The following is a 25,357-nucleotide window of genomic DNA, read 5'->3' on the forward strand; positions in this document are numbered from 1 at the left end:
CAAGGGAAACGAGTAGACCGGCTGGGGAAGGAAGGGGAGAGGGAGGAGTGTTTGGTAGGAGGGGAAGGGGCGACAAACGGGGCGGGATCAGTAGGTTTTGCAAGAGGGAGAGAATATTGCGTCAAAGAGTTTCGCCCTATCTGAAGGACTGAGCTATTTTTCGGAATATTGAACAAATTAGGCACTCCAATGAGAACATCAAACAGGATTTTCGGTTTCTCAGAGATGTCATTTAAATTAAAGTTTGAATTAAAAAATTGGTCTAAGTGAATGTAGCAGCTTTCGGTAGTATCTAAAAGAGGGCCCTTGCTAAGTGTCTCAAGGATCTCAATATCCTGGTCTATTCCGTAAAATTTGTGCTTAGCGTCGTGAATATGCTGGCCTACCGCGGAAAATCTATTATATCTAATTGCGTTCGTATGTTCTGTGTACCTTATTTTTATGCTACGTGTTGCCTTGTGCAGCCCACGCCAAATTCTTCATAAGGAATTTATTTGTGCATATGTACATTGAAATTACTAAATTTGCGAGTTGTTGTCGTCATCGTTGTTGTTGTTACGATACAGTTCTGCAAACTCCATTGTCCATGTTCTGATAACTTTCTGTAAATTGGTCTGTGCATCGTAGTACTGTTCCGTGTGACGTGAACATGGCTTGGGTAGGAAAGACATTGAATTTTCTGAGAACACGCCAACCGGAAGTAGGAATCACTCAAGAAAACGTTGTGTTGTGTGCCTGTCAAACCAGAGGCGACGGGAAACTGTCTACTGCTGCTGTGAGGAATGTGACGTGCCACTTTGTGCTTGCCCATGCTTCCGTATTTATCACACTGTGCGCAATTTCTGAATGACCTATGAACCAGAAAGTATGTAGAACCTATTGATGCATATCTGAAAACTTGAAAAATGTCGTCATAATAATGAAAGGAACACTTTTTATATTCACTTTTGTATGAACACACTGTGTATATATATGTATATATTTACGGGTTTACAAGAAAAACGGTAATAACATAATGCTACTGAATTTCTACTATATCACTAATAATTCAAGTAATTAAGTAAAATATATTTTTCTGTTGAGTATTTACATCTGCCGCACGCTACTGTACCCATTTCAAAAGGGCACGTTGCGCTGAATAATTACCCACTGGCTGGTTGACGTTATGAAACTATTCCCCAGATAAGGGGTTAACACTTGCATTTAATTCTTCCCTTAATGAATCTACACGCTATTCCCCTGCTCTATTACTTTTAGATCGGGAGTTGAATTCTCCATTATCCTTGAATTGGAACCTCTCCTCCCTTCCGTCTGATCAATCTCATTCCTCTAAAACTTTATTGGGGACTGCCCTTCAGAACTCCTACACTGACCAGAAAATTCACCAAACCCGCTGCAATCGTCATCATGATCAGTCAAACTTTAAAGTCAGAGATTTGGTCTTGTTACAGGCCCACTCTCACAGAGCTCTGCCCCAGATTGTATTTCCGCTAAGCTCTCTCTTTCTTGGACTGGGCCATACCGCGTGATCGCTCTCCCAACTCCGGTCAACGTCCATTTACAACACTGGTGTCCTCTCCTTATGATGTAAAGAGAGCTCACCTCTCTCAACTTAAATTATATTTGTCTTAACATATCTATGTCTCTATATCTCAAGTCTCATTCCTCACTGTTCTCACTATCTTATACTATCTTCTCGATTCTACCTCATTTTTAAATTTATTTACTAGCTGACCCGACAGACGTCGTTCTGTCAAAAATAAATGACATTGGAACGAACGTAAATTCAGTCTGTACTGCACGCAAAAATCAGAATGCAAATGATGAATCATCAACATAAAATGAGTTAATTTTCTACTGCTACTAAAAGTTAGTAACAAACTACTGGAAAAACGTGTTTTCATTACCTGCAATATTAATATCTTGATTGTGAATAAGGAAATGCTCAACTATGTCACAGCATATCACTACCCATAAATAACCCTGATTGACTGTAACGTAGATGGGAACTGTTCAGCAGGTCTTCAAATGCCTCACAGAGCCATAACTATCCCCCGTTGCAAATCAAGTAACTTGATAAGTTGATGGTGTGAAGACAATGTGGCAAAACTTACTCCTCTTTCTTCGTAGGAAATAACTATCATAGAAAACACTGATTCCAATCAAGACTGTGAATATATTTTTCATTGTAAAGCTTTAAGGTTCACAATATTTTTTGTTTGATTACCTGGCACGTAAACAAACAAAGTTGATGGTTTCCCAACACAGGAACAGGCAACATACAATTGGCCATGCGAGAAACATGGGTTTTCAAGATTAATGCCGCAAACACTCAATGACTGCCCCTGGGATTTATTTATGGTCATAGCAAAAGCGAGCCGCACTGGAAACTGCAGTCATTTAAATTCAAATGGTATGTCAGTCGGAATCATAGGGATGCGTGGTATCAAAACGTCTCCTTTATTATTCCCCGTTAGAATGGTTGCTTCGATCACGTTGTTCAGTAATATTTTCACCGCTAGCCGCGTGCCATTACAAAGGCGCGGTTGGTTGATATTTCGCAACATTATGACCACTGATCCGACATTTAATTGAAGAATGTGAGGTGGCAATCCTGGCAAATCCAGTGAGTTCAATAATTCAGGTGGATAGTTGATGACATCATCTTGGTTAGTAGCGGAATCAACTAATTTGTATGTCCTCAATTCACCAGCAATTTCATTTTGAACTTTGAAATTTAATTCATTTACATTCATGTTTTTGGCAGTCAATATAGCTCGTTCACTCAACCAAATTTGATCTGTGTGATTTTGAGCAATGTTTGGGAACACCTCTTGAATGAGTTCGGTTTTGGATTCAGTAAACCAGCAAAAATTGTCAGGAAAAGTAATGCAGCCAGTCAGATCGTCTGAAGGGAATTTGCCATTACCAATGTTAATGAAATAAAAAATAACTGAAATGGCGTATGGCTTTTAGTGCCGAGAGTGTCCGAGGACATGTCCGGTTCGCCAGGTCTTCAGATTTGACTCCCGTAGGCGACCTGCGCGTCGTGATGAGGATGAAACGATGATGAAGACGACACATACACCCAGCCCCCGTGTCAGCGAAATTAACCAATGATGGTTAAAATTCCCAACCCTGCCGGGAATCGAACCCGGGACCCGTGTGGCCAAAGGCCAGCACGCTAACCACTTAGCCAGGGAGCTGGACAGCAGTGTCAATTAGTTGTTTTGAAATTCTCTCTCCAGATGGATCATTTTGCAACTCAACACGCATATTCTGGCTTAAATTTAGTATCTTGACGTGTTTCTACAAAACTGATGACTTTAAACATGCATTAAGTTCATCAGCTGGCGTTGACGGTGGAATCACTGGCAATGTTTAACGAAAATTTCCTGCTAACAAAATCATCGCTCCACCAAATCGGTTTTGATTGTTCCACAGATCTTGCATGGTTCCGTCTAATGCCTCCAAAGACTTTTTATGTGCCATGATGCATTCATCCCACACTGTCAATTTACATTGTTGCAACACCTTTGCCACTGCAGAGTTCTTTGATATGTTGCAGGTCAGAGTTTCGTTGCTTTGCATATTCAACGGAAATTTGAGAGCTTGGGCTTCTAACAATGTAGCTGCAATGCCTGATGAAGCAAGTGCGAGTGCAATTTCATTGTGTGAGCGAATTGTTGCTAAAATCAATGAAATTAAGAAAGATTTTCCTGTACCCCCGGGAGCGTCCAAGAAGTAAATCCCTCCAGTTCCATCATTTACAACTTTCATTAGAGTATCAAATACATATTTTTGTTGTTGGTTCAACAGCGGAAGATTTATTCAGAATGATTCTCTTAAAGCACCGAGATCGAACAGTTTTTCGCGTTGCAACTCTTGATTAAAAGCGTTGTGCATCGGGCGATTGGGTGTGGCCATGCCTAATTGAGATAATACTTTGTTTGACATTATCAAGCACATGTTCTTAATTGATATAAACGCCTCACTGTACATTTCTTCACAGATTTGTAAATTTGTGCAGTCCGATTAGACTGAAAATTGGCTTGGCTTGCAGCATTTCGAGTTTTTTGACCAAAGTTGCTCCGCCCGCGTCTTATAGGCAGCATGAGTCTTGAAATGAGTATACTGTATATGGAAGCACACACAAAATAAACCAATCAACCAAAGAAATCGATGAACTTGTTTGTTGAGAAGCGAAGATTTAAAAACAATCAAGGTAGACAAAAGTCTCTAACTACGACACTGCGTGCGACTGTCTGGAGAGCGTACGTGCGAAACCAAAGCCCAAGGAGACATTCTTCCTGTCACAAACTGAGAACTAAACAAGATAAGAACTTTGGGTTTATTTCAAAAATAACTTTCATATCTGAAGACCATTTGCCTCACTTTGACACCCCATGCAAATTCAATAGCAAAGAAGTTGGCCAGCGACTGACTTTTTCATGCCTGCACATAAAAATCTCTGAACATGACTGAAAGGAAACACAAATAGAGCATGCTCTTATCATTTAAATTTAAAGACAAACTTATCTACGTCGAGCTGAAATGTTCCTTTACCAGCAGTGAAAAAATTACAAATATAGTGAATATAAAATAAGAGTTATGACATGATAAGTTCTACACAATGAAGATTTTGCATTTGAGGTAACATTCCATTATATTAACATTTTCACACTCAATTATTTTGTAAACCTTTTTTTCTGTTAACGGCATCAAATGCGGCTTGAAATTTTGTACATAATTTGATATTCACCCATTTTAACCGATAACAATGAAATTTATGGACATTTGGCAAACGCGCTGGATTAGAGGAGGACAGCGCTAAGCGCAAACGTGGGAGAAGGAAAGAGACGAACAGTTTGAATGGAAAAAAAGAGAAATGGGGTTTTACGGTTTTCCTGGCATTTTTTCCAATTTTTCTCTTCGTAAAAACCTTACTCGGACTTCGATGAATATTTGAAAAAAAGAATTAGCCGAACTGGTCCAGCCGTTCCTGAGTTTTGCGCTTAGCAACACATTTAGCGATTCATTTTTATTTATATAGATTAGATATATCTTTGGGATCATGTTAATACCGAAATATTGTAAATGTTAACTATGTACCCTTCATTGTTATCCCGCCCTCCCCCCCACTTCTTTTTTCTTTGGAGCATTCCATTATCCCAACCCCCTGTCCTTTTTTTCTTTTACCCATTCCTCCAGGAACACTCCTGCGATTTTGTCGTACATCTTTTCTGTTTTGATTATTTTCTTCTTGCAGTGTGTATGCGTTTTACTTTTCTATCTATCGACGGACTTCCACGTGCAGCTGTTCCTGGTTGGCGCCACCTCTGATTCAGCACATTTCAGCATTGGAGCTTTTCTGTCTACTCTTCAAGATTCTACCTGCATCATCTGGCTACACTGTACTTGCACCATTGAAGATCTAAGATCACATCATTGCTGCTACAAAAAAAAGTTCTTCTGAACTTTTCTTTGGGCATGTGTGAAGATACTGTGCCATCCTACTTCGTGTGCTCTTCTTCTTCTTCTTTTATGACCACATAGGATCACTTTAGTCAGTCCGTCGTTCAGGTCTCTTTGAAGGGATTGTTCGGGCTTTGCGGTCCTCCCAGTACTTCTTCAGACGCTCTGATCTTCGTGCCCTTTCCTCAGTTGAAAACGTGCGTATTGTTGGTTTGTTTTGTGTAAGGGTAAAGCGGAGGTTTGTATTCTTGAGTTTTGTATTCAATTTTATCTTATTTGTGGTGTCTTCTATTGTAAGGCCTATTTCCTTCAGATCCTCTCTTACTTCTCTGATCCATTTACATCCTGTTGTGGTATTTTTTGAGACGAGATTGTGTTGTACTAGTTGTTTCAGAAGTCTCGAATCCTGCATCCTCATGATATGTCCAAAGAATCCCAGTCTCCTCTTACGCATAGTATCTGTAATGGGTTCTAGCTCTTTGTGCACGACTTTGTTAGGTATTAACCGCCACTGTCCATCTTTCTGGTATTTTTTGTTGATGCAGGTTCTTCCAATCATCCTTTCAATTTTCTGAAGTCCGCCAGTCTTTGATTGTTTATTCAGGTAAAAGAGTGTTTCTGCTGCATATGTAGCTTCCGGTTTTATAACTGCGTTGTAGTGTTTTATTTTTGTGTTTATTGATAGACATTTCTTTTTTGTAGATATCCCATGTTAATTTCTGTGCTTTAGCTAATCTATTTGTTCTTACTTGGATTGAGATTTTTTCATGTAAGTTATGTGTTATTACTTCTCCAAGATATTTAAACTGAGTTACTATTTTGATTTTATTACCATTTATGGCGACTTCTTTTCGCTGTGTTGGTTTTTGGGGCATAATTTCTGTTTTTTCAAATGATATTTTCAGGCCAATTTTATTTGCAATGTTTTGAAGTTCTGATATCTGGGTTTTTGCTTCTTTTATGTCCACTGCTAGTAATGCTAAATCGTCAGCAAAACCCAGGCAAGTTGTTTTGATTTTTCGGCCAATCTTATTTTGGGGGGGACATTTTCTAAACCATTCCCTCATTACCATTTCTAGAGCACAGTTAAATAATAATGGTGAGAGCCCATCTCCCTGCCGTAGTCCAGTTTTAATTTCAAATGTGTCTGATGTTTCACCCCTAAACTACACTTTTGATTTGGTATTGGTGAGAGTCAATTTTATCATGTTTATTAATTTGGGGTGTAGTCCAAGGTGTCTTAAAATTTTAAACAGAGATTCTCTATGGATGCAATCATAAGCTTTCTTGAAATCTACAAATGTTATCACCATATCTCTGTTTCTTCCCCTGTTATAATCCATTATCAACTTAAGACTCATGATCTGATCAGGACAGCTCCTCCAGGGTCGGAAACCTCCTTGATATTCTCCTAGTTCTTTCTCAAGTTGTAAACTTATCCTATTAAGGATGATTATTGAAAATATTTTGTATGTTATGTCTAGGAGCGAGATTCCCCTGTAGTTATTAGGGTCGGTTTTGTCCCCTTTTTTGTGCAGTGGATGAATGCGGGCTGTTGTCCAGTGTTCTGGTAGTTCTTCTTTAATCCAGATAGAGACAAGTGTGCTCTATACAGAGACTTTAAATTTTTTTAAAAACTTACTTCTTCATGTCTATACTGTTAGTGTTTTGAAGTTTATTCCTCCACTCACTCCCACTGAAATTTGACTGGTCGCCATATTGGATGTTCATCTGTTTCCTTCATTTTCTCAATACGTCATTGGCTCGGCTGTTTGTCATGCTCTTACCTTCTGGAACCATCTTACTACCTATATATTCTCGCCACCTTGCCTATTTCGGCAGGTGGAATCGAGACTGTAATGAGCACAAAGGATCTCATTGTGGCATGAGAGTTTCTCTGCCCCATCAATCTGCAGCTGTATTTTTAGGTGAGGGACATGGAGACTATTCCATCTAAATTTTAACTTAATTCTTTGCTACGGGTAACTTGTCAGGAGTTGGGGGAGGGGTCTGTGTGTTGTGGACAGTCAAGAAAACCTTCAGTAAAACCCTGCATTATGTATGTCAAATTACATCACAAACCTGAATGACTGTCTTTCATAACCTCTTTATCTACATGCCTGACGTACATCTCGCGTCGTGTTTTCCTGGATCCTATCTCTCCCATCCTGACTCTTTTAAACTGTAGGTTATACAAGCTTTGTATTCTGTACAAATTTTCTCTTTTCATGTTTCATATCTTTACACACACTCCTGTTATTAAGCAAGTTGTTACCAACACTATTAGTTCCAAGTATGTATTATGATCCCTTGGAATAAGTTTTTCTCTTTTCATATTTCACATTTTCACACACACTCATGTTAACAAGTAGGTTGTTAAAACCACAATTGGTTCTCTAAACATGCACTTTGATCGCTTGGAATAGGTTTTCCTTTTGTGTATCACATTCTTATCCACTATTGCATTATCAAGCAGCTTCTTACCTACAGCATTGGTTCTAAATTTAATTATTATTTTCATTGCCATTTTATTTGTAAAGTTTATTATTCACCTGTAAGCTTTAGATAGACTATCTTTTCTTGACGTTGGTACTCCTGTTATTTATCATCAGCTGTGTCTTGGCAATTAACGTATTGCATGAAAAAAACTGTAAATGCTAAATTAATTTATACCAATTTGTACATTCCATTTTTATTGTACAATTCTTCAAATTGTTGTTAAAAACCTTATTAAACTGTTGTTGCTTGATCATAAATTGTTATACTTTTCTGCTGGTTCGAATTTAAAAAAATATATATATACACACGTTATTTGATATTCCATTATCTTGTTCTTGCCCTTATATTCATCGGCCCTCCCTCTCTAGCATTGGGTCCGTCTTATTTTCCTTTTATTTCCACTGCGCATATATGTATACTTTACTGGGATTCTACGAACTCCCCATTGAAGTCATAACCTCACTTTGATTACACTTGCGTTACCCCTAAGGTGACGTTACTACAAGCATATTATCATTTCTAGTAACTAGGTAATATCACATCACGTGGGCCTACCCCACACAATGTAGTGTGCCCAGTGTCTAGCCAATTCACACACTTCCTTGGTGGCACCAATCAGGTTCTGAGGAGAACATATAGTTGCATCCCGAAAAAGGCAATCATCACACCTTTCGGACTGTTGAGTTCCCATTAATGAGTTATAGGTTGTGCAACGCAAGACAGCCATTCTTATACTGTTCTATGTGCTTGTGTGATATAAACGTTTCTCACAGAGGAAGAACAGAATTAGTAAATCACATTAACTCTTTCCCGCGGATTGCGTAGTAAAGCGTACTGGAGTCGCACATAGTCTCCCGTGGGTTGCGTAGTAAAGCGTACTCGACTTTCAAAACGACTTCCTCTGCCATCTGTCTGCTAAACATATAACTTTTTGGAACCAGTGAATTCCCTACGCTTCCTAGATACTACTGGCATGCACGGAATCCTAAAATAAAGCGTTCTTCTATACGTTTTCTCAGATAGAACAGACAGCTGACTGAATGTAAACACATTGCAGCAACATGGCTGCTCATAACCAGTTGAATGCGGAGGATATTTGTTACAAATTAGATCAATATGTTGACAAATGCAATGGTAATGAGTTTGAAGTTGTAGGTATGATAATAAAAATGGTATGGGAAGTATTTGGGACAGGATATGAATCTGAGAGAAATTGAAATACGGCATAGGACAGTAAATGTTCATTCAGGTAGTCTCCTTTTAAAATATTAGGCCTACTTGTAAAAAACATAATTATCAGTTTTAATTCTTCAGTTAATTCTGTTTCAGATATGAGCCTCTACTTAATTACATAATAGCCTATTCCAACTAATGTCAATTTATCTTCCAATCCCATTCAGTCAAAAATTGTTTATAGTTTGTATGTCCGAGAGGAAGCACGATTTGCTATCTAAATATCTTCATCCGACTGATCCCGAAAATGAAATAAATTGGGAGATTCAGGGTAAATTCCTGCGTTCTCTGCATTACCAAGAAAATAAGAGCCCCATCATGTCCAGCAATTTAGACTGACTTCAAGAACAAGCAATTTAACATGATGCAACATATTGGATGCCTTCTGATGTATCATTCTGAACAAGGGGGGGTGTGTGTGTGTGTGTGTGTGTGTGTGTGTGTGTGTGTGTGTGTGTGTGTGTGTGTGTGTGTGTGTGTGTGTGTGTGTGTGTGTGTGTGTGTGTGTGTGTGTGTGTGTGTGTGTGTGTGTGTGTGTGTGTGTGTGTGTGTGTGTGTGTGTGTGTGTGTGTGTGTGTGTGTGTGTGTGTGTGTGTGTGTGTGTGTGTGTGTGTGTGTGTGTGTGTGTGTGTGTGTGTGTGTGTGTGTGTGTGTGTGTGTGTGTGTGTGTGTGTGTGTGTGTGTGTGTGTGTGTGTGTGTGTGTGTGTGTGTGTGTGTGTCTTGTGTGTAATTAGGTGATCTCATTGTATCATTTTAGAATAACTATAGTGTATTTTCCATTGTTACAAAATTTGAAAGTGATATCTTAAGTGGTTTTTTCAGAATAAATTGTTTAGTGAAGGTACTCCACAACTATTCCTGACAAGCAAATTATTGCTCTAGGTTTTGCCCGACAGTGAGTCAAAGATATTCCGTGGGAAAGGATTAAATCTGTTAAACACATCTCCAATACAAAATTTAATGATGGCAGTCAGAAAATTAGAAAATTAGAAAAGTAGAATGCTCTTTCACTCCAATATCCCTTTAGCTGCTGTCGATCATGCTGATGCTCTGTTTAGCAAAATGTTTCCAGGTTAAGAAATTACAAAAAAAATATGGCTGTGGTTGTACGAAAACCAGACACATTTTGAAAAAAATGGCTACGAATTCAAGAAGTGAACTCGTTGGTTATATGCAACATGAACCATTTTCTTTAGCTACTGATGGGAGCAATAATGGTAATGCTAAGCTTTACCCCCATTGTCGTCACCTGTTTTGTGGCAAAGCAGGGAAAGATAGATAGCTCAGTGTTGTCTATCCCAGGCTTGGTGGATGATTCAACGGGACGTAATATTGGTAATTCGGTAATTTCACGGTTAGAGTGTTACAAAATACCAATTCAAAATTACAATTTTCACTATTATATTCTTTGCGGGCTATGCATTAGAAACATTCTTAATATTATAATGAGTAAAGTGGATAAGCTGTAGTTTCTTCCTTGAGTTTAAATGATTTGATAAACTGGAAATAACATTAGATTATTCATTTCAAGATATACTGTATATCTACTTGGTAATGCATTTACAGTGTTGTACTCAGATACTAAATATCTGTGTCTTCACTAGTGATAAAACTCTCTCACTATTTAGAGGCTAGCTATTATCAATGGATGTCTGATGATAAATTTTAAATACTATTTTCAGAAACTCAAAGAACAAGGAAAGTCAAATAGAATCACAACACAGTGCAAAATCAAGCATTAAACTTGAAGTAGGTGAATATATTATGTTTTACTGAATGAATAACAGGACTTTTACTTAGTGGAAATTCTGTCTTTCCCATCAAAGAAATTGTAGATCGTAGCTTGCATGATTCAACCCTGTGTATATGAACATTGTAACACAGAACTTGTAACGTGTCAGTTTTCTTTGAATGTGCAACTGTAGGAAAATTAAATAAGGCCTAATAATATCGGGCATAGTATTTTCAGTATTTTCAAAATGTAGATTTTTCTTACGATTTTAGAGTCTTTTTAAAAAACCTGTAAATAAACATTTCACCAAATGGAGCGAGGGGAGCTTCACAGTCACAATCTAATGTCACTGCTGCTGTCCCGTGCCAAGTGTGTTTGCTCTCTCAAGTGAATGCGATGTAAACGTGGTACATAAGCCGCCCTCATATCAAACAAATTAGCCTGGCAGCACTGGGCTAGCCACAATGGGCACCCATCTGAGCAACTCTGTTCTAGAAGGTAGCAGCAAAATAAGTTAAGAAAGATTTTACTAATATATTTGAATATTTTTTAGGAGTAATAAATATAAATACATTCAGTCCAAACGTTTTACATATTTAAAGAGTACCTTAAAGTACAGATCACAATAATTTTAAAAAATTCAAATTTAACACATGTAACAGGAAATATGAACAGAAAATGTTGTAAAGTTAGAAATAATAATAATAATAATAATAATAATAATAATAATAATAATAATAATAATAATAAATAATTTTCTTCTTTGTTTTTTTCCCAGTTTCCTGGGGTCAGCATTTTTGTATGGATTTAGCCCAATTTTACAGCTGGATGCCTTTCCTGGTAGCAATCTTATATGTTCCTGCTGTGTGAGAATCAGGAGTATCTGGAGGGCAAATGTTGTCACTTTGAGTTTGTTCAGTTGTAAAAGCAGATTCTCTACGGTATTGACAGTCAGATGCACGTGAGGCCAGGTGAGAAACATCTTCAGTAATGTATACAATAGTGACAGAAAAAGATCAATCTCTCATACTGTAGAGTGGGGAACCATAGCTTACAATGTCCATTTGCCATCAGAGTTTGTAGATTGAACAGTGCACAATTTATCCAGATCATCATCCATCCCATTCTATAATACTAACATTACTGCTTTTAAGTTTCACTATCTACATTCACGGTTTCTTGAGAAGCTGTGGTGCTCGAATTGTGTCCCAGAGGAGTGCTCTTACATGCCAGCAAATCTGCCGATAAAAGGTTGGGGTATATGAACACCTTCAAATGCCACCACACTAAGCTAAGAGTGAACCAACCAACCATCCCAATATGCAACCATTCATGCAACAATAGGAAGATACACTAATCCAACAGGAGGTCTGTCTGTTGCAATCCATTGCACTTTTGAAAGTGTTTGTCAATTCCCCATGGAAGCATGGTCTCCTAATGCACAAGTGTGGGACTAGATTGGACAATGCCTGGTCTGCCCTTCAACACCAGTGACAATCCATGTCCAACTGCACCACCAGATAGAATTTACATGGAACTCTATTCTGCAGAATGATCACTTCGAGTTGACCTTATAAGAGAAAATGACATAGTACAGTGTTGCAAGAATGCCACATGAAACAAATTGTTTTATTTTATTACTGAAGGGGTACTGAAGCAATCTTTGATATGTTCTGTAGACTATCTACTGGAATATGGCCTAATGTGATTATTGTGTATGGTACAATACCTATAGTATTCGTGAATACAATTTCATCTTCTGGAACAAGGGCTTTATACGGTTCTTTTTCATTTTCTGAATATGGTAAGTGTACACTGTATACTGATATTCTCTACATTGTCAATTCCTCTCGTGCACAAGATCAACCTAATCAGAAGGGTGATGAAGCAGACTTATGTGATTTACTTTACATTTCATTTGGTACTGGTATACAGCTTCAGGTGTTGGGTGATAACACAGTTACTGCAGTCTTGTCACTCAGATGGTCCGGGTTGAACTTTGGCATACAGCTTAATATTCTAAGATACTGGGATTAAGAAAACATTAACAGAATCATGTAAGAAATCTTCTCAAATATAAATAAGAAAGCTATGATTGGAGAGAGAATTCATATCTGTCCTTCAAACAATTCAAAAACTCCTACTACTGGGGGTTAATTGACCCATTATTACTACAAGAGAAAAGTGCTATGAAAAATTCTATAGCAGAGGTGAAAGAATAACATTGTGAAGTTGCAAGATCATCAAATGAAATAAACAGCTCTATTGTATCACTCAGCAATTTATTATTGATACTATTCTTGCTATTTCTGTAAGTGGCATCCTTCCCATTGGGCTAATCATTGTTTACACCATTCTTTCATATATTTACTTAATGGTCCATACAATTCAGGAATTCTGATGTTCAAAGATGCTTATGGAAATGACTAACTGCCTCTGATGCAAATAAGCAGTTTCCTGATTAAATATATCTTCACCCATATTTCTGATCATAAGCACAAGGAATAAAATCTCATTGCATTGTAATTCTCTGCAGAAGGGAAGAGGTTCCTGTTACCGAGCTCTGAAGACAATAAGATATGATGTTTATCAGTGTCTTCCACGCACAAACTTATCTACAGTTTGAAGTGAATTTGGAAAAACTCAATTTTTCTGCATGTGAAAAACCTTGTTGATAATGGCCACTGGAGTCACTATGGATTGAACCTTGCAGTCCTGTGTTTAGAAGGCTGATAGTCTTGTTGTTCTCCCCCCTCAAAGCAGCACATACCACCATTATCAGTCCAACATCCAGCTCAGGCTGACAAGTGGATCAGAAGCAGACAAGGAAGATTTAACAGATTGGTGAAAATTGCTGTAACATTCAGGCACTGTGCTACAGGATATGGCCATCTCACATTTCAACACTATAATAAGCCCACTTTTCCATCTCCAAGTACCATTCAGAGTGATGCAATTCTAGAATAATCAAATATATCATATTCATCCGAGCTCGCAACAGTAATATTCAGGACTAAAAAGAGCAAAACAGAGGCAATAACTTCAGAATTAAATTCCATTTCAGCAGACTCCTTCAGAACTGGACTGGTTGATTTTTATAGCTTCTGGACCAAATTGAGGGTCTTGCAAAAAATATTTCAAGTACTCATTCAAAGGCACCCACATCAATATTTGTTGTCATGCAGTGGAAGTTCTCACAAATCCCTGGACATAGCCGTAATTCTAAACAAAACATAAATATTGTAATGAATGCTAAAAAGGTGCTGAAAACATGACAATGATATGGGCTTCATTTTTAGTCAAGTTACTTACAAATCCTGATACAAGCAGTCCACCCATTGTTCCTTGGGAACCAAGTGATGCCATCACAATCTGAGATGGAAGGGACCAATCATCAGAAGGTCGCTGTGGAAACTTCACCTGATTTACATCCATACTTTCGACAGGAGATAACAAATCTCTTGGAATCTGTAAATGTAATACGAAATATACCATATTATGAAAAAAAAAAGAGACTTTGGTTTAAAACTAAGACATGAAAAATTAACTGACACTGACTACTTAAGTAATGTCAAGGACTGAATCTCTTAATCTCTTGATGCCCAATCAATCAATCAATCAATCAATCAATCAATCAATCAATCAATCAATCAATCAATCAATCAATCAATCAATCAATCAATCAATCAATCAATCAATCAATCAATCAAAATGAACACTTGTTCTCGACTTGGCCCTTCTAGCAGGCAAGCCAGCCACCTAACCTCTAATATATGGTTTTAGGACACCAGCATGTTTTACATACAACTTGCACAGACTTGTCCAACTCGACATGCACACACCATAATACAGATGCTTTTGCCTGAACAGACTAGCAGACATATGGATTCTTATATTATTATTTTGTAAGTAGTTATTCTGAATGCATTTGCTGCATGCTTGTAGGTGCAAACAAAAACTAAATACAACAGGAAGTACACAACATGACCATACAGATTTTATTGAAAGGCTGAAGTTTGTTTGCAATGTTCCTTCTTGGCTTGGTTGGAAAAGGCATGGGCGATGTTAGGGAATAGCAGCACCATGAAGAGGCAGATTCTCATAATAGGTCGGATTGCCCTGATTTATAATTGGTATTTTCTTTTATTCTGAGCAGGATGTGTCTCACTTATTTCCAGTGAATCGATATTTCTGAAAACTTGAAATAGGCTGTTGATGTAGTAGAGTTATTTTCTTTTTTTCTGATAGTGGCTTTACGTCGCACCGACACAAATAGGTTTTATGGCGATGATGGGACAGGAAAGGCCTAGGAATTGGAAGGAAGCGGCCATGGCCTTAATTAAGGTACAGCCCCAGCATTTGCCTGGTGCAAAAATGGGAAACCACGGAAAACCATCTTCAGGGTTGCCGACAATATGATTCAAACCCACTATCTCCTGGATGCAAGCTCGCAGCCACGCGCCCCTAACCGCAAGACCAACTTGCCCGGTGTAGTAGGGTTGGACATGGACAAGATAGCTATTAGGTGAGAAACATGATACCGGACAACCCATTCTTCAACACAGCAAATGCTCCAGCTGAAGACTTGCTGCATCACCTGAACAACGAATAGTTGAATATAACTTATCTTCTGCCTCCTGTGTATTTCTTTTAAATAGCCTCACAAGAAAAAGTTCAAAGCCATTAGGTAGGGTAACCTGGCAAGCCAGAAAATACATCTTGAATGACCAGGACATGCAGCAATGAGATGATTGGGGATGGCCAAATGACTGACATAGTGGAGTATTTCATGGTGAAAGTATGCTGCTTACTCTCTCTATTGAATCATGCTCCAGAGCAAACATTTCATTAGCATCAGATGTCCCAGTGGATGTCCGGCTCGATGGATAAATGGTTAGCGTGCCGGCCTTTGGGCACAGGGGTCCCGGGTTCGATTCCCGGCAGGGTCGAGAATTTTAACCTTAATCAATCGCATCATTTGACGACTCTAGCTCGTCGTAGTTATTCGTGGCATATGAATCAAATGACGAGTTCTGCTCGCGGCGATGCACAGCTGTACATCAATCCATGTAGTTCGGTCACTAACCCACAGACGCCACTTGTACGCATTCTGAGCTGAAGTTTACACATGTGGCTTTGGTTTTTCCCCTTCACCAGGTTCTCGCACACTTCCGAAACAAGAGATAAGAGAATCTTTTTCACATAATTTCGCTCTTGTCAGTTGCCATCATGGCGTCAAGCAGATATGCTGGTGCTGATGAAGAAGGAATACGGAAGCTAATAGATAGTGTTTTAGAGAGTGATATTGAAGGCAGTGATGTTTGTGACGATGAAATAGACCCTGAAGTCCTTAGTTCGAGTACTAGCGATGCGTATAATAGTTCTGATGACACGGGAAGTGAAGCAAATAACGACGGTGTGCCGAGTCTTTTGAAACGAGCTCGTACCTCGGCACAGACTAACTTGACTGACTGGAACTGGACAAAAAGTGACAATAAACCTGTTGTACATAAGTTTAGTGAATACAGTGGGGTTAGTGAAAATTTATTGAAAAAGTTTGATATGCAGCCACTATCTGAACTCTCAGTTTTTGTGAATACATGAACCCTTTGTTTGACAAAATATCTGTTGAGACAAATTCATGTGAAGCAAAACAGTTGAGCAATCCTGACAGAAAAAAAGTTGAAAGACGATGAAAAATGGTTTGAGACTACACCCGACGAAATTAGGGGATATTTTGCGTTAGTTATACTAATGTCACAAGTGCGAAAGTCAAGAATACAGTTATACTGGAGTAAAAACAGGTGTATAAACACTCCTATTTTTTGTGAAACCATGAGCAGGGGAAGATTTATTATAATTTCACGATTTTTACATTTTTTTGACGATGAACAAGTCGATAGTAGTGACAAACTAAGAAAGATTATGCCTATAATACAACATTTCTGCTCCAAATTTTCAGAATTGCTCTAGATGAAAGTCTAATGAAATTCAGAGGCCGCCTTTCATATGTCCAGTGTAATAGGTCTAAACATTCTAGGTTTGGAATAAAAATTTACAAAATTTGTGAATCAAGTTCTGGCTACTGTCTGTCTTTCGAAATTTATGTAGGCGATGATGTAACGGATCCAAGTCTGCCAGCAAGTACAAACGTTGTGCTCGACATGTGTGAACCCTTGTTAGGCCGAGGACATTCATTGTTTTTAGATAACTGGTATTCTTCCCCAGATTTATTCAAAAGGCTACACGACAAGCAGATGAATATAATTGGAACTGTTAGACAGAACCGAAAAGACATGCCTCACGATAACAGTAAGAAGAAACTAAAACGTGGAGAGTACGAGATGTGGGCTGCCAACAGTATGTTGTGTGTGAAGTGGAAAGATAACAAGGATGTTTGCTTTCTCACCACTAAACACAAATCAGCTGACATGACAGCGACAGGCAAACTCAGACGAAAGAGAGGACATACCCCGAGGGAAGAAGTGATAAAGCCCAAGTGTGGCCTTGAATACCAGAAGGGGATGGGTGGTGTTGACCTTCAGGATCAGGTTACAGCTCTGTTCCCCGTCATGCGACGCACAGTGAAAGGATACAGGAAAATATTCTTTTACCTCCTAGATATGTGTATTTTCAATTCCTTCACTGTGTATCACAAGATCGCTGCTAACAGAAAGACGAGCTACACGGACTTCTGAACTAGCATTGCGCAGCAGCTACTAGAGACTGTTCAGTTGCCGGAGTACTCGGTTCAAGGTCGACCTTCAGCGAGCACCACCCCAACCAGATTACAAGCTAAATCATGGGCCCACTTTCCCATGCGTATTCCCCCTACAGAGAAGAAATCAAAAGTCACAAGAAGGTGTGTTTTGTGTGCTACAGCCGGGGTAAAAGAAGCGAAAGTTGCTGGCAGTGCAAAAAGTGTGGCATAGCTCGTCAATTAGAAGAATGTTTTGAGGTGTACCACACCCAGCAGACGTACTAAAATAGCGGCATTGGTAAGTTTATTACTTCTTTATCATGCATACAAATTTTCAGAAAGGAATATTTACTAGTTGGTTTTGTATGATTTTCTAAATAATAGTGTGATGACGACGGCCATAGAGCGGTATTTAAATGTGATTTCTTAGTGAACTCCTATGGTATTTAAATGTGAGGCGAATGGGTTAATTGGTTAATTTCTCTGCCATGGGGACTGGGCGTGTGTGTCGTTTTCATCATCATGTCATCCTCATCATGACGCGCAGGTCGCCTACAAGCGTCAAATCAAAAGACCTGGACCTGGCGAGCCGAACATGTCCTCGGACACTCCCGGCACTAAAAGCCATATGCCATTTCATTTTTCCCAGTGGATCTCCCAAACAAGCAGTAGTTCTTCTTTTGGAATGAGAATGTATCAGCCATTTGAACTGGATGAACTATAGAGTCCCAGGGAAAGAACATAGCCTAGAAAATACAATAGACCATCTTCAGAAGAATACCAACCTTTCTCTGCAAGAAGAAGCAGAAAAAAATCTAACATAAATATTAAAACATGAATTAATTTGTTTTACATCACACCAATTCAGATAGGTCTTAAGTTGACAATGTGACAGTAAAGGGCTAGGAGTGGGAAGGAAGCAGCAATGGCCTTAATTAATTTACAGTCCCAGCAATTGCCAGGAGTGAAAATAGGAAACCACAGAAAACCATCTTCAGGGCTGCAAGCTCACTGCTGCGCGACCATAACCACATGGCTAGAGCCCTGCACGGATGCAGATATCTGCTAAGTTGGTATCTTGGCAGATGCAAACTGTATGTCAGTGTGCGTAATTTTGCAGATAATTTCTAAATAATGAAGTTTATTGATTTTCGCTCAGATATGCTCTTATTTTTGCTTGTTGTTAGGCAACCCTTGACACTGGTATGGGAGAATGGTGATATATAAAGAGCCTTGAAACCATAAAGCCATAAATCTGACCAACCCTAACCAGCTCCTGCCCACAGTTAATGAAATGAAATGGCGTATGGCTTTTAGCGCTGGGAGTGTCCGAAGGCAAGTTCGGCTCGCCAGGTGCAGGTCTTTCTATTCTACACCCGTAGGTGACCTGTGCGTCGTGATGAGGATGAAATGATGATGAAGACAGCACATACACCCAGCCCCCGTGCCATTGGAATTAACCAATTAAGGTTAAAATCCCCGACCCGGCTGGGAATCGAACCCGGGATCCTCTGAACCGAAGGCCAGTATGCTGACCGTTCAGCCAACGAGTCGGATCCCCGCAGTTAATGGAAACAAGGAACAAAGGTCAATACATCGGTAGTTATCGCATAAGAAAATCCCTCTTAAGCCAGGGACTGGTACCGAGTTCGATAGCTGCAGTCGCTTAATAGCGGCCAGTATCCAATATTCGGGAGATAGTGGGTTCGAACCCCACTATTGGCAGCCCTGAAGATGGTTTTCCGTGGTTTGTCATTTTCACACCAGGCAAATGCTGGGGCTGTACCTAATTAAGGCCACAGCTGCTTCCTTCCCACTCCTAGCTCCTTCCTGTCCCATCGTCGCCATAAGACCTATCCGTGATGGTGCGACGTAAAGCAAGTTGCAAATTGCCAGTGACTGGTGCCAGGTAGCAGGGCTATTGTATCACGTTAACAGATTTATCCGTTTCAATACCTTGGGTGTAAAATGCTGTAGTTAAATATTTATAATATCCGTGGATAGGCATTCACGGATGCGGGTAACCACTCGCGGATGTGGATGAAGGAAGAGCGGATGCAGATAATATTTTGTATATCCGCGCAGAGCTCTACGCATGGCCAGCTTGTTTGGTTAAAACATAATGATAAGTTTTGTGATATCTTAAAAAGTGAAAGCAAGCACATTTAGTTTTAGTTTTTATGAAGGTTTTTAAAATTCATACAGACTCTGATATACTTACACAACATAAGAAACTCAGGCCATATAATTCTTACCATTCCCATACATACCGAGTGCTCTTTTTCAATGCTCCGGAGATTAAAAAGCTATTTTAGAAATAAGGTCAAAAAAGAGGTTAAAACCTTCAGCTATCATTAATGGTCATCACAAAGAATTCAAAAAGATAAATGTGATGCAATTAGAAACAATGTTGTAATCAAAAGAACTGTTAGTTGCAACACTTTCAGTTTGCTCAATATTGATATACCGGGTGGTACAGCTCCCCCTATTCACGCAGTTTTATGCAACCTGCAGATTATAGTCGAACCTAAAAATATTGACCTTGACTACTCACTACAATGTCTGCTCTTACAACGCTTTCCATAATTCGTTTATTTGTGTCAAGCAAATCAGCATTAATGATAAAATACCGATTGATGGTAAAGAATCGTGAAAATTATGTGTCGCAGAAACGTCCTGTACAGAGAATATTATTGGTGAATGACTAGAAGTAGCAGCAACACAACAGCGCTAAACAGCAACTCGTGATAGCCGAGCTTGCTGAAAGTTAGAGGAGAGTACCGGTGTTCGTTAGTAGGCGGTTCGAGTCCTGTGTACGACGAATATTTTTATTGCGGTGTTGATGTTCGTGAGAGTCGTGTTGTTGACGACAAATCTAAATCATGATCAGTTCTCATATTGCAGGTACTCAGCTATGTTTGTTTTTTAAGGAGCTCTTAAAAGAGCTATTTGCAATAAAGTGAGATTGTACCGACAGCGGTGCGATGGGCTTATGCATGGCCATTCGATTAATGAAGCAAATGTTCAAAATGACCACCTGCTTCGTTAATGCACATCTGAGCACGGTGGAGGAGAGACATTCTTGCTTGCTGCAACATATGTGGTGGAATCTGCCTGCAGGCTTCCGTGATGAGCCGCCGTAAATGATTCGGGCTCTCAGGCTCCTGCTCATAGACTCTTTCCTTTAAATAACCCCAGAGGAAAAAGTCGAGTGGAGTAAGGTCAGGTGATCTAGCCGGCCATGTGACCGGACCCCCTCGTCCAATCCATCGTCCAGGATATGTCCTATGCAAATGGTTCCGTACTGCCAACGACCAGTGTGGGGGAGCTCCATCCTGCTGGAACCACATCCGTAACCGTGTCATAAGGGGCACATCCTCCAATAAGAGTGGGAGGTACTCACGAAGAAACTCTAGATAGCGTCGTCCCGTGAGGTTCCCTTCGAAGAAATATGGTCCAATTATCTTGTCACCTAGTATCCCGCACCACACGTTGACGCCCCATTGTACCTGAAATCGAGCTCCCCTGATCCAGTGAGGATTTTCAACGCTCCAGTAATGGAAGTTGTGACGATTAACAGTTCCGTTGTTGTGAAATCTGGATTCATCACTAAAGAGAATGTCCATTAAGAAATTCGCATCCGCTTCAACTCTTTGTAATATCCATTGCGAAAATTCTATCCGTTTTGGAAAGTCATCTCCGTGAAGTTCCTGGTGCAGCTGTTGATGGAAAGGGTGGAATTTATGGCGGTGCAATATTCGCAGTACAGATACATGACTGATGTTCAGTTCATTTCCTATGGCCCGTGAGCTTGTGTGCGGGTTGTATGCAATTGCATTTTGAACAGCTTCGTCGTTATTTCCAGACGTCACTGGAGCATCCCAAACGGGGGGTAATGTATGAAATGACCCCGTTGCACGCAACCGTCTTTCAACACGTCGAAATGTATCTGCAGTTGGCAGCCTTCGTCCAGGAAATCGTTCTTGATACAAGCGTCTGGCTTCCCGTGCATTTTGCCTTGCTTCTCCATAAAGTAGTACCATATTCACATAATCATCTCGTGAATACATAATGTTTGCTTTCGTGCTAACCGTACAGTACGTGCTCACACGTTGCTGCTAGGATTACGATATGCTGTTTCATGTGCCCTACGTATGAAGTGTAGACCGCTGTTAGTTGGTCTTCGAGTCGAACGTGCGCAGTTGCTTGGTTGAATGGGTGGGTCAGAATGTTGACAACATGTGCACTGCGCTTCATTCCCTGTAGTCGTTTGCCATATGGAAGTCGCATGTTATTATTCCTTTCGTATGTATGCTTTTTTTGTAAAGGTGGCAAATTACTTTTGAGACTTAAGAACGTTAAATATTTATTACGAATGGCCTTACAGGTATAATATAAAAATAAAATTGAAAAGCTCGTAACTAGATTCGAACTCCAAATGCCTGCTAACATATCGTATGCTCGCTGCGATTGGAGCCATGTAGCCACTGCAGGCAACAAAGAATTGGTCTCGTAGCTCTGTACTAATGGAATTACCTAGGCTATCGCTTCGATACTGATCGTTGATGTTAAAAGTTCTGAACTCGAATGTGAAATACCACAGTGAACTAAAGAATCGCGTCTCTCTTACGCCCAGATAGTTGCAACCATTTTCTACGCGTTACTTGGTTGAATGAGTCCAGCGTTATGTTTCAGGTGGTATTCACAATCGGTGCGTATGTGGCGATATTTATGATACCTGTTTATTATAACTTCCGTAGAAGAATATCGGAGACTTCAGAAAGGTCTTCGTAAACGATGCCTAGGCGAATACGAAATGACATAAAAAAATGCATGACTCAAGAATGGTTGGAACCCTTCCTGCTTCAAGTAACCTATCGAAGTACGTTTTCCATATGTAATTCCGCGCAGCTATTTGCAACGTACAAGCGCCATCCTTGTAACTCTGTATTCACGAGGAGAGCGGAAGTCCCCGCTTCGACAAGTTACTGATGAGTTACAGCCTTATGGTCCCGTTTTATGCCTTTTTTGATCGCTCTAACGGTAGTAATTACATGGCGTAAGCTATCACATCTGCTGTACAGCATTTGCGTGCCACAGATTATAAACTACAGTGCAAAACACGTTTCTATCGATTTCGATGTGATGAGACTGTACAAAATGGTGGTGCATTGACATGTCTGTAATTGGTCTTACCCTATCACGTTTTCTATGATACCACGACCGCCCTTTCTATCAAAAGAAAATGGCCTCTTTGACCAATCAGGTGCGCAATTCTCTACCGACAGCTATAGGCGTGTTTATGGTTTATACAGTAGAGTAACATTTCGTAAAAATTAGTAGAGTATTGGACACTGCTCTACATAAAATGGTACAGTGTTTTTGAGATGGACCTCACTTACTGCCTCTTGTACCATTTTTCCATTGTGCAGAGAAGTCTACATCGGGTTAACTGCACACAACATTGCTGTAAGGTGTTGCGCAAGATGGGACTAAGAGGCATTTACGTCCAAGCTGGTTGCATATATTCGGGAAAAAATAGGGGCAGCTGTACCACCCGGTATAGCATTTAGCAACGTTCTGCCTCCTCGCATCAGAAAACAGCAAACTCCTGCCCAACATGGTAGGAAAGAGATTAAGAATGAGGTGAACCCTATATTCCAGAACACAATACAGTCCACTAAAACTACAATGAAATCTCGAAAATCAGCAAGGAGAACAGCATTAGATGTCGCATCTATCCATTTCAGCCTTAGGAATGCTTGGAGAGAAGAATGGTTGAAGTACTCTCCCAGGGGCCTCACTCATTTCTCTGATCCAAGAGTAAAACGAGCCAGTTTCAGTCTGCCCCAAGCTGAACAGAATCAGGTGCATCACCAACAGGATTGGTTCAGCTCTACATCAGTGGGGTTAGGTAGATTTCCCTTGTTGTGGCTGTGGTGCTGAACTGCAGACCATCAATCACATCGTGCAGGAATGTCCCCTGTATGCATTTTGTGGTTCTTCTCCAGAAGCAATCACCTGAATAGAAGATGTCAAAATAAATATTCGAGACTTTAGTCCTAATGCCAAAACATGTATAGAGTACATATTTGTAGTGTACTCCTGATAATTCATGCGAGGATAATTTGCTTTGCGGGTCTTGAAGAGTTATTTTTTTAAGTAGTCATTCTTACAGTAACTAATCATCACACATAGTAAAATCATTTCCAAGTCGTTTAAAAGGAATTATTATGCACTACGATGCATGGAGATGAAATTATAGCAATTTGAAATGACTGGAATTAAGTGCTCTGGAGTGTAACAGTAGGCCTACTTGTACACTGCAACCATAATAAACTTCCCTTTCCCAACTGCCATGCCCCAAGGTTGCTGATTTAATGCTAAACCAAGTTATGAAGGGTAGGTGCACCAGAGATCCAGAGACAGTGCTAACAGGATATCTGAAACATATGAACATACCTGCAGGAGTGTTTTTGAAGTTTTGAATCAAAGTCAGTTGTGCGAGTTATCAACTGTGATTTGTGGCTGTGTCAGTTTTCAATATGAATGGTTGTAAACTTAAATACAGAAGGTTAACCAATCAGTGAAAAGCTGAAAATTATACAGACAAGTCAACAAGTTGGTGTATTGACATCCAAACTAGCCGGAGAGTTTGGTGTGGGTGAAATAACGGTGCAGGACATAAAAAAAAAAAAGGAAACCCTGATAAATTTTTTTGCTAGGCGCGATAGTTTACTGTGTCACCCCATCCGCGGTTACTCTGTTAGTCCAAACATGACATTACCAAACAGCAGAGATAACACGGAGAAAAACGCAAATGAAGAAATCGTGATAATACGAGGCGATGAATAAGATACCAGAGTCTAGTATGCAGAGGGGCAATGTGGTGGAAAAGTATTCAGGTCCGATAAATCGTCCATCAGAGCAAACAAGAAACTGTTCAAAGTTGGACTCCTCCTGTCATATGTAATACACTGACTGACAGAGCAAATGCAACACCAAGAAGGAGTGGTCAGAACTTTATGCCAATTGCAGGGTAGACTGACGTCATTGAGGTATGCTCATGATGTGAAATGCGCTGCTGTGCAGCGCACGTAGCGAACGATAAATGGGACACGGCGTTGGCGAATGGCCCACTTCGTACCGTGATTTCTCAGCCGACAGTTATTGTAGAACGCGTTGTCGTGTGCCACAGGACACGTGTATAGCTAAGAATGCCAGGCCGCCGTCAACGGAGGCATTTCCAGCAGACAGACGACTTTACGAGGGGTATGGTGATCGGGCTGAGAAGGGCAGGTTAGTCGCTTCGTCAAATCGCAGCCGATACCCATAGGGATGTGTCCACGGTGCAGCGCCTGTGGCGAAGATGGTTGGCGCAGGGACATGTGGCACGTGCGAGGGGTCCAGGCGCAGCCCGAGTGACGTCAGCACGCGAGGATCGGCGCATCCGCCGCCAAGCGGTGGCAGCCCCGCACGCCACGTCAACCGCCATTCTTCAGCATGTGCAAGACACCCTGGCTGTTCCAATATCGACCAGAACAATTTCCCGTCGATTGGTTGAAGGAGGCCTGCACTCCCGGCGTCCGCTCAAAAGACTACCATTGACTCCACAGCATAGACGTGCACGCCTGGCATGGTGCCGGGCTAGAGCGATTTGGATGAGGGAATGGCGGAACGTCGTGTTCTCCGATGAGTCACGCTTCTGTTCTGTCAG

At 40.2% G+C, this 25,357-nt stretch overlaps 1 protein-coding gene across 7 annotated transcripts in view; it reads right to left on the reverse strand.

The window, feature by feature from the left end:
- The window catches only part of Marf (Mitochondrial assembly regulatory factor), a 601,407-nt gene that overhangs the window by 190,639 nt on the left and 385,411 nt on the right, over nucleotides 1–25,357 (reverse strand). For all 7 annotated transcript variants that reach the window (XM_067141663.2, XM_067141660.2, XM_067141658.2 and 4 more), the window contains one exon: nucleotides 14,253–14,408. In XM_067141663.2, the coding sequence (XP_066997764.2) occupies nucleotides 14,253–14,408 (156 nt within the window). The remainder of the gene's footprint in view (nucleotides 1–14,252; nucleotides 14,409–25,357) is intronic.

Source organism: Anabrus simplex, chromosome 2 (assembly GCF_040414725.1).
Source record: "Anabrus simplex isolate iqAnaSimp1 chromosome 2, ASM4041472v1, whole genome shotgun sequence".
In the NCBI taxonomy this organism is placed as follows: domain Eukaryota; kingdom Metazoa; phylum Arthropoda; class Insecta; order Orthoptera; family Tettigoniidae; genus Anabrus; species Anabrus simplex.